Source organism: Apus apus, chromosome 1 (genome assembly GCF_020740795.1).
Source record: "Apus apus isolate bApuApu2 chromosome 1, bApuApu2.pri.cur, whole genome shotgun sequence".
Classification (NCBI taxonomy): Eukaryota; Metazoa; Chordata; class Aves; order Apodiformes; family Apodidae; genus Apus; species Apus apus.
Genome location: NC_067282.1, coordinates 146,067,095 through 146,077,550, shown reverse-complemented (window position 1 = coordinate 146,077,550; position 10,456 = coordinate 146,067,095). Strand labels below are relative to the sequence as shown.

The 10,456-nt window shown below is 43.7% G+C and overlaps 1 protein-coding gene across 1 annotated transcript; it reads left to right on the top strand.

Annotated features, from left to right (window-relative positions):
* The first annotated feature begins 18 nt into the window (after positions 1 to 18).
* Positions 19 to 5,410, top strand: RAB19 (RAB19, member RAS oncogene family). The gene is made up of 3 exons (XM_051640790.1): positions 19 to 395; positions 1,229 to 1,412; positions 3,701 to 5,410. The coding sequence occupies exons 1-3, from the start codon at positions 201 to 203 to the stop codon at positions 3,964 to 3,966; spliced, it is 645 nt and encodes a 214-aa protein (XP_051496750.1). The 5' UTR covers positions 19 to 200; the 3' UTR covers positions 3,967 to 5,410.
* The last annotated feature ends 5,046 nt before the right edge of the window (positions 5,411 to 10,456 follow it).

Below are 10,456 nucleotides of genomic sequence, written 5' to 3'. Positions count from 1 at the left end.
AGGGGCAAGGAGAGCGGCAGGACTACATTTCCCGCCGGCCCCGAGAGGGCCGGGGCGGGTACAAAGCGGGCGCTGCCCGTCCCGGCAGGTGAGCGCCAGCAGGTGAGCGCCGGCAGGTGAGGCCGGGGCTGCTTCCCGCGGTCACCGCTGGGCTGAGGCGGCTCCTCCTCCTTCCCCGCAGCCCCCCCCCCCGAGCCGCGATGCCGTTCCCCGGCTCCAGGGCGGACGATGCCTTCGACTACCTCTTCAAGATCATCCTGATCGGGGACTCCAACGTGGGGAAGACCTGCGTGGTGCACCGCTTCAAGACGGGGCAGTACCACGAGAAGCAGCAGAACACCATCGGCGTCGACTTCACCGTCCGCTCCCTGGATATCGACGGCAAGAGAGTGAAGGTCGGTGGCCGGAGCCAGCCCGAGCTGCCCGGGGGGCAGCGCCGGCTCTGCCCCAGCCCTGCCCGGGCGCCGGGGGTGCCCAGCGTCCCCCGCTGACGGCAGCGGGCAGAAACCGCCTGCCTTTCTGCCCCAGAGGATCCCTCCCTCGGCGGGATGCCCTTGGGGAAGGCAGTCACCCTCATTTGGGCACGTACTCGCTGTCGTGGCTTCTCTGGATCCCTGTGTGGAGAAGGCTCACGCTTTGCCGGCAGAGTTCTGTGGAAGCTGGCTCTGCTTTTGGGGGAGGGGGTGTCTCTTAGTCCCTTCAGAGATGTGGGGGTCTGGGCTGGGACAATGAGGAAGCAAAATTCACTAGTTTGCAAAGGCTCTGCTTTGATGTCTGCTTGACCTGAGGGAAGATGGAGACTTGTAATACAAACGCTAGAAGTAATTGCTAGCTAGAACTTATCTCCATGTGCAGATGAAAGTTCAGGTGCCAGTCCTTTATGTAGTTTTGCTCTGCCTGGCCCTGCGTCAGAGCTTCTCTGCTCTTCCTTTCCTCTTAAAAGGGCGTGATGCTCTAGTACCTTATGAGGCTGGGCCTCTTGCCCTGTTTGCAAAGCTTAGTGTACACCTACAGCTTTCTCCTTGGTCTGTGTAGATTGTCTTTACAGGCATGTAAATGTTTCTTCAGATCTAGAGAGGGCAAAACCGCACCTGTGGGTACAGTGGAGTGAGCTGGGACAGGTCTAGCTGCCTTATAGGCGGGGGTTTTCAAAAGCACAGAGGTTGATGGCAAACACCTAGGAAGAGGCATTTGCCAGCCTTTACAACTTCTGTCCTTTCTCTTACAGATCCAAGTGTGGGACACAGCTGGTCAAGAACGCTTCCGGACAATAACCCAGTCTTATTACAGGAGTGCCCATGGGGCCATCCTTGCCTATGACCTTACTAGGAGGTCCACATTTGAATCCATTCCTCACTGGATTAGCGAAATTGAGAAGTATGGTGCTGCAAACTTGGTCATTATGTTAATTGGTAGGATTCTCATTTTAAGTATTATGTTGTATACCTTCTTCTAATACATGTATAAAACCCCCTTCACGTCCCCCCATTACTTACAGCATCTATAAGCTATGCATTAAGGAAGAATGCAATTGTAATTAAAACAGATCAGGAACTGTGTGTCAATTTGACCTAAGCTTAAATAATTAGGAAAATCATAGCCTGGTCCTGACAGGACCAAGCTCATTGCACACAGTGAAACCTTTTCACTTGTTCCTTTCCTGCCAGAATATTGCAACAAACTTGCTGCTAGTCTAGCAAGCAGGGACAATGTTATTGAGGTTAGAATTGCAGTAAGTCTGGCCGTATGCTCCTGATGCACAGGAATTTAGAGGCTCAGTAATTCAAGACCAAGTCGAATGCACAGAGCAACACAACTCTCTGTTCTCATCTTTCCTATCTGTTCTTCTGATATGCCTGTACATTGCTCTGTAATGGGACTCCAGTCAGGTAGGAGTAGGTAGGTGGAGACAAGGCTTTCACAGAGCACAAAGTAACCTGCTTCCATTCCTCATTTATTTCCTCTAGCGTTCAAGAAACTTTGCCTCTTGAGGAAAGGAATGGGTAGAAATTTCTGAGAAGGCAACTGGTAGGAAGCAGTGTGGTTCTTTCCCTTTGGATTTCAGGTTATTGCTCTAGCCTCCTCCAAGGAAGAGGCTGCAAATGAGAGAACTGGTGTAGTAAAATGACAGGGCTTTTATTTACATTCCACTGCTCCTGCCTGTTCCACTGTGGCGTTGTGCCGAGACGCACGCAGCAGCAGCAGCCCAAACTGGCTCCTGAGGATAGACAGCCCTGAGCCCCACAGCCCCTGGGACTTAAGCTTCTGCTTGTGCCCCTAGCAAATGCCTTCCTTCTGCTGTGGTGGTTCTTCCTGTTCTTCCTCTGAGGAAACAAACAAATCTTGACCTGCATGTTACTGCTGTGCTTGGAACGAGTAAGGGGAGAGAAATATCCATGGCAGTGATATCACAGAAAACTATAGTGGGTTTTTTCTAACTTAGTCTGAAGAACAAGACCTCTTGTGCTTCTGGTGGGGGTGCACTTTTTGTTTACAGAAAAATTCTGAAATTGATAAAAATTGAACATTTGTCAAAGATCCAGCTTGGTGCTTTCTTTCAAAGCAGGTGCTGTTTGCTTTACTTACTTTCGTACGAAGTCTTTGTACATGAAGGGGGCCTGTAAGAAAGCTGGGAAGGAATTTTTTACTAGGGTATGTAGTGAGAGGACAAGGGGTAGTGGATTAAAACTTGAAGAGGGCAGATTTAGAGTAGACATTCTTCACTATGAGGACAGTGAGACATTGGAACAGGTTGCCTAGAGGAGTTGTGGATGCCCCATCCCTGGAAGTGTTCAAGGCCAGGCTGGATGTAGCTCTTAGCAACCTGGTCTAGTGGGAGGTGTCCCTGCCCATGCAGGGGGATTGGAACTAGGTGATCATTAAGGTCCCTTCCTACCCAGACCATTCTGTGTTTCTATGATCCATGATTTATCTCAAGCATTTTATGACTTCTGACAGATTTTGACTTAACAGCTTCATGTAAAATGTTAATCTATGTGTGTGCAGAAACCTCTTCCGTATACATTTTAAGCATCAAGATAGCTGATACGAATTCTTGTCTTTTTTGACATTATCTTAAAACGACTGACTTGTGTAAATAGGTAATGTTAACATCTGATTGAGCAGGTTCTTCCTGTGTTTTAGTGAGGGTTTTTTTTTGAAGGAGCTCTGCTTTAGACTAGCAACATTCCAGATGTTCAGAGCTGAGCATCCACTTTGAAATGTGTCAAAGTAGCTTGACAATAGCTTAACACGTGGCTTCCACTGAAGGTGAAATAAACATTCATGCAACATTCCTTTGGTTTACTGTGTGCAGTCACAACACCAAGATTTCCACATTTTTTTCCAATACTTAATTTAAATGCTGCCTAATGTTTAAAAACACTAGGGAACAGGGACCAACAGTTGATTCCAAATAATCCTCTGGCACCACTGTCTACAGCAAATAATTGGATGAACACAGGACTTTGGGTTTGTTTTTTGTTGTCTTTTTTTTTTTTACCTAATTTGATATCATCATATGATTAGCTGCAGTTTTGATCCACATTCTATGTTCGAGGCTCTGACATATTCGCATCCTGTTTTTCTAGTAATTCTTATTTCTAACAATTTTATTATTTGACAAAATTGACTGTATTGCATTTTAAAGATGCATTTGAGGGACAAAATTATTGAATTACCTATTTGCCTTCTTTTTTAGGGAACAAAGCAGATTCCCTGGATCAGCGCCAAGTCCTGTTTGAAGATGCCTGCACCTTGGCAGAGAAGCATGGGCTCTTAGCTGTACTGGAGACATCAGCAAAAGAAGCTCAAAACATAGAAGAGGTCTTCACATTAATGGCTAAGGAGCTAATAGCTCGAAATACTTTACAGCTTCACGGAGACAACCCTCCAAACAGCATCTATCTTGATTCCAGGCCAGTGATTGCCACTCCAAGCGTGGAGAAGACCCAGTGCTTCTGCTGAAGAGAGCTTTCAGGAAGTACTTGGAAGTCATCATCCTTCTCAGGCTGTGTGACTTAATTTTATTCAACTGATGAAAGTGTGCTAAGTGGCCTCAAAAGCCACCTCTCTGGTATCTCTACCTTGCAGTTTGGCTTGTAAGGATCTTCACAGGTGGTTGTTGCTGTTGGTAGCACAGGTTACTTTGACCATGGCAGCTGACACTTTAAAAGGAACTTCTGAGCTGAGAGAACTCAGGAAGCTGCCAGACTTGCCTTAACCAAAGATAACTTAAAAAAAAAAATATTCCCTTTAATTTAAGCCTTGAATGATTTTCTGGCTGTGTCAGAAGATAAGTTTGCACCAGAGCTCTGCATTGATTGGACCCTTCTAAGTTATTGCCTGTTCTAGTGCAAGCTCTTTAATTACTTTGCCAGTAGCTTTAATAAGTCTGACACACGCTTGGACAGCACTAAACCATTGCTGCTTAAGTGTTCATTACAGGGCAGTCCTGATGTCAGGCATGTAGCCACCCATCCCAAAGGACATCATAGAGTACATGATTTCACATCTGTACTGATTTTCTCACCAGAGAGAGATTTGGAGATAGCCCTGGGGTTTCATAGCAGGCAGGATATGATACACTAGGAGGTCCCAACCTCCTTGGGGTGAGAAAAGTTGTCTTTTTATTTTGTTCTCTAATTGCAAGAATTGTTTCCAGTAGTGATCTCTGTTTTGCTACATAGACTTGCTAGGAGTAGTGAAGCTCTCAGGGCACCAATAATCAATGCTGAGGTGTAAGGATTATTTTTTTTCTCATTCTAAGCTTGTAGTGCTTTTGATGTGCCGATTTAAATCAAAAAGCCTTCTGTAGTTTACGTGATGGGTCTCAGACTGCTTGAGAGGATGTCTGTGGCTTTTCAAGGGAGTGTGGAGAAAGGATTTAAGGTCCTGTAAAACTCAGCAAGGGATAAGATGCTTTAATGACATAACCTCACCTTAGAGCAGTAAAGGAATAGCAGGGAGTGCACGAGAAAGCTACCCCCAGGCAAGTATATATGCTACTGCTATGGAGATGTAACATCTTGGCCACAATAGGTTTTGTGTTGCTCCTACCAAGTGCAAGCTCTGTCTTTGAGGGGCTCACTGCTTCTGTGTTCCAGAACTGAATGAAGGGTATGTTGTTGTTTTGTTCATCGTTTTGTTTGTTGTTGTTTTTCTGGGGGGGAGCTCGTTTGTGTTGTGTTGGGGTTTTTTTGCTGGCTTTTAGTTTTTTTGTTGTGTTTTGTTCTGGTTTTTTTGTTAGTAGATGGACACAGGGAAGCAGAGGAAGTAAAATAATATTACACAGATTAAGTTGTTTGACTACAGTCCACATGTACCAAAGTGCATCACTTTGGTAGTTACTGTTAAGCTACTGGAAAATCTTGTTGGAGAAGCACAAAAAATAAAGTAGAAGGAAACAGTGGTTTACAGTATCGCAAATATTTCTATTAATGCTTCCTTGGCCAGATTCTTTGTTAGCTGAATTAACCCCTTCTCATTCCAAGTGATATATGTAAAGTGTGGGAGAAATCATCAATGGTAGCCTCTCAGCCTTTTGCTATAGTCAGCTGTGGCAAAAGCTTCATCTTCTTAAGGCATCCTTTTTCTGATCTGTTTACTTGTCACATCTTAGTTTCATCTTGACTCAGTACTAGCCTAGTAGTTGCATTTCAGTTGCACATTTAAGCAACAGTAAACATCATAAACTTTCAAAGTAGCTTAACAAGTACCAATCCAGTTTCCAAAACTAGTTTCTATACCATTTGTCACTAGGAAAACAGTACAATATAAGTTTAATATTCTTGTGTTTAAAATCCAAACTACTCCCAGTAATATAGTAGTTTTTACTTTTCTTTTTAAGTATCCACACTTAAACTGCTAGCAAGCTTTGTTCAATCTCAGATATACCAGAAACAGTATTTGCAGCAAATACTCATTTTTAGGAGGCCTTAATAGAGAAGTATTGTGTTCCTCTCCAGTTACTCTTCCATTAGCCAAGAACTACAGGAGGGATTAAGATTCTGTATGAAGTTATTTTGCTTACCCTCAGTATGGAGGCTTCTGCAGACTTATGTTCCCTTAACTGCCCAGCACAGGCAGGAGGCTACAGGGCTCTTGCCATTCTCCTCACACACACACAGAGCTATTTGCAAAGTCCTTCCTTAGCAGCAAGCTGTGCAACACTGGATCATGGAGAACAGGCTTGACTGTGCTTTGAGCTGCACTGTTCCCGTTACCAAGTATTATTGATTCCTCACTCCTCTTTCAAGAAGCTAGTCTTAAATACCTGCCCATCATGCAACTAAACCAGGAGTGTGAGCTCTTTTTGCTGGTTCTGGTTTTTGGGCAGTTATACTGAATGGCGTCCATATAGGTTTTAAGCTGTTCTCATGTGAATGAAGAGCAAGTTGCAGCAGTTGCTATCAAGAAGACTCTTCAAAGTGTGCATTAGTAAATGGTATTATTCATGAGGCAATATGTGAAGAAAGCTGTAAGCTTAAAAAAAAAACTCTATTATAGTGTATTGTAATCTAGAGACTGTAAGATACCAACCACTAGATTAAAAAACAGGCACAGTCTAGCTTGTGCAGTCATGCCTTTCCCCATCACAGAGTGGATGGAAGCATACAGCTATGACAATGCAAGCTGACCAAAAAACAACTGCTGTGGAACCTTATATTAACATATTTTTTCCCTCAGCATCATATGCAAATCCTCTTGACAGCATCATAAATGCACTTGTACAAAGTACTATTCTAAAAATCACTGCTGTCCCATGACTTTCAGAGCTGCAAATCCAACTTGAAGATGAGCTTATCTGTTAAACGTTTATCTGCTTGGAAGAAGTCCTTGCATCTTGGCTGTCCTCCTTTGCTGTGGCACACTACTTGCATGGATATTAGAGCCATGCCAGATGTGACTGAGGCAGCACCTACCCGCATGAGGTAACCAGATAAAGAAGTATTTTAAAATGGAGCAAACTCTGACACCTCCCAGAAGCTGACTGGCTCAAAAGCAAAGGTAACTGCAGTCTGTGGAAGGCATATGGCACTACCTATGTGGTCAAGCTTTTCCTCATACATAGGGAACAGGCTCTTAGTAACAAAAGCTGAGGTTCTTATCTAATCATTCCAGTTAATGTTTAAGAAAATTCTGAAAGGAGTCAGAAAGCAATTTTCAGGGCCTGGACTGAGCTAAAGAGTTCTATCCTGGAGCCTCTTTTCAGGAAGGAGATGCATGTCTGTGTTTTGGACAGGGAACTGAAAGTGAATCTTCCCCCACCCAAGTAAGTGCTCTAACCAGTGCACTGTTCAGACGTGCCCCTGCCCTCTGCCCCACCCCTGTGGGGTTCCCAGAAGCGCAGTTCCCAGAACACCACATCTGGCTGCAGGCAGAGGGGCTTCAATACTCATTGCACTGGCTCCTGAAGCCATTTTCAAGCACTTCTCAAGGAAGCAGGCCAAGGACCGTAACACCAGGTAACGGTGGGATATCAAGAGTCCTTTGCAAGTAGTTTTAGGCAGGCTAAGACCCCCTTTCACCTCCAAGTACTTCAATTTTCAAAAGGAACTTGCAGTTTGAGAGAGGCAGGACTTTAAAAAGTCTTTTAAGACACTTCTAATGCTGCTGTTCTAAAATCTACTTAGCTGTTTGCACAGGCTCAGTCCATGCAATCACATCAAGCTGGTGCCCAACAGGTGTCGACTCTGGCTTGACTGCAAGTGACAGATAGCAAATGGATAATGGCAACAGCAGCAAGTAGGGGCAGGAGTTCAGCATATCTGCAATCTCACATTTTCTTGCCACAGCTGTGTCCATGACCATCACTGCTTATTAGTTTTCACTGCCAAGTGTGTCTAGTTTTGCCTACCTGATGTCTCACTGTAACTAGTTTAAAAATGCCTCTCTAATGCCTGCATTAGAGTAAAACTGACTTTGTAGTAACTTGATCCCTACAGCAGTCCTGTATTGCATCTCAGACCAAAGGGACTACCTGTGAATTCCCTCATTTTATGCTGCTGCAGCATTAATAATTCCATTCATACAAGGTTTGCTCCAAACATGACACTCCATACATCACAGTATGTTCTAAACAGACATCTACTTTGTACCTGCTTTAGCAGGGAAATAATTACTATGTATTTCATTAAATGAGAAGTGCTCTTTACTTGCTTGATCACATTTAGAACAGTTAGAATGGGCAGCACTTACCCCAAAGATGCAAAATTTTCTACCAAACCATATGTTTAAATTCTTGCATAAGGAGCAAAGTCAAGGCACTTCAGGTGAGAGCATTCATCATTTTTTAAACTAAGATTTTATTGGTGCAAATTTAGGGAGTCTTTGTACCTTTTTCCTATTGACACTGCTCCCATTGGCCTCTTCAGTTCTGTACCTTAAGTATTTGCTTAAAGAAAGCACAGCATAGCCAAAGTCATCACCATCCACATTTTTACATTAGAAGTTTGCCTGTTTATTAGTGTTCTTGCAGAGGAAAAACAGAGCAACCTTCTAACACACTTGACTAATTGCAAAGGCCTTATTCTTTTCAGTCATTCTGGTTTGGGGGTGGAAATCATAGTGCAACAGCACTTGCTGGCCTACCACCAGCAAGATTCAAACTAGAGGTGACACACAGCAGCTCTGCTTGATGACAAATACCTGAAGTTCTTTAACTTACAGAACAGGAACCACAGCACGCTTCAAAGCAGGAGATCAGCAGACACTATCTGTTGTGATGCACTTGACTACACCAGTTCCCTTGCAGCTACTGAGCAGCCTCCACCAAAACACCCACACAAGCAGTAAAGCATGCTCTTTCTGGCCCCTTCTGCAGGAAAGCTAAGCCATGTGCTCTGGTTGGTATGTTGACTACCTTTCTGCATCTTACCAGAACATATCTTGGTTAAACTCCTGTTTGAATGCAGCTTTCCAATAGGGTGTTAACTATGGTTCACTATGTAGGGGAGGAGGAAAGGCTGATTTCTAATTCAAAGCCTTCCATTTTTGCTGTTTCTCCCTCTCTAAGTGTAATTTCCGCAAATTACATTCAAATCATTTTCTCACTCTGCCACTTGCCTCTGGGAAAAAACCCAAAGATGGTTTTAGACTTAACTGTTTAGAAAGCTAAACTCTTCTTAAAGCCCCTCAGCATCTCAGTATGTTTCTAGTGCTTTACTTTCAACTTTATGCATTTCTGCAAAAGAAAGCTTCTTTCTGAACACACATAGGCTTAAGGAAGCACGTGGATTCTCAGGAAATAGCCTCTAGCAATGCCTGGACTTGCTGTCCAAAAAGCATTACAACACAATGATCAATACAACATGTCCTGCAATTTACTCTGTTCAGGTCAAATACAATTTATACCATCATGCAGAACTTCTGAGAAAGCAGGTCATGTAACTTCCCACTAATGGCCCCATATACTCCTTCAACAATCAAATTGTCTCAGCTGCCTGTTCAGAATGTGTTACAGGCTCTTTGCTGAAAAGGTTATAACCGAGATAAAATTCCGTATTCACGCAACACAACTCTGCAGGAGTTAAGAATAAGTGTCACAAACACCCTTATATTTACAGAAACACACACACAAATAATCAAGCTGAAACACAGAAGCTTCAAACTTAAAAGAACCAGCAAACTTCTTGTTTCATTTTTTTGATTTTTTTTTTATTTGGGAAAAGTGCTTCTTACAAAAGGCAGCTGCAAAACAATACGTTATAGACCTCAGAACAATTTCTCATTCCATTTAAAAGTGAAAGGAGAGGCAGTCTAGGGGACAAGAGCAGCAGGAGAACAGATCACGGGGCATCCACGAGTCAATAAAAAACAGCAATAATGTAATGCAAGGTTAAAATTCCTGTGCTAGGGCTTTGGTGGCAAAGTAATTTCCAAATGCAAATTATGACCAGAAACTGCATGACTGCCTTTGTAAGCAGTAACTCACATAAGCTGAACAGCTTTACCAGGCAACCTGCCCAACTCAGATGCTGAGAGGCACAGCAATCTCCTAGGGAAGCTCACGGCTTAAGTGGTTACATCAAGTTCTAAAACTTACAGAGCGATAAAGCTGAAGGGGCCTCTCTGGTGTTCCTCTGACCCCACCTTGGGTAACCGGATTTCTGCTCCTGGACAACCCTGATCATACACATCAAAGAGAGCTGGCGTATTAGGGGGTGCCATCTATTAAGTTAAGCAATAGTTAAGATCACTGCCACGGACTGAGCTGAGACCACTAAACCAGTTTCATGTCCAATCAGAGGCTAGACTTCATGCACCAAGAGGGGATGGAAAGATGGTTTTGTTATTTTTAACTTATACAGAGTCTCCCCATCCTTGAGGTCCAACTCTACATTTATCTGTATATACATATAGAGAGTTCTCCTTTCACAAAGACGTTTTCCTTTCATGCTAACACAGTAAAAACCCAGAACGTTCACACCTGGTTCTGGTTACACAGTAGTAATAG

Excerpts from the sequence above, each read along its gene's own strand:
- RAB19 (XM_051640790.1), top strand. The coding sequence starts at position 201 with ATGCCGTTCCCCGGCTCCAGGGCGGACGATGCCTTCGACTACCTCTTC. Across the intron at positions 396-1,228 it reads TCGACGGCAAGAGAGTGAAG|ATCCAAGTGTGGGACACAGC; the intron begins GTCGGTGGCCGG and ends TTTCTCTTACAG. Across the intron at positions 1,413-3,700 it reads CTTGGTCATTATGTTAATTG|GGAACAAAGCAGATTCCCTG; the intron begins GTAGGATTCTCA and ends CTTCTTTTTTAG.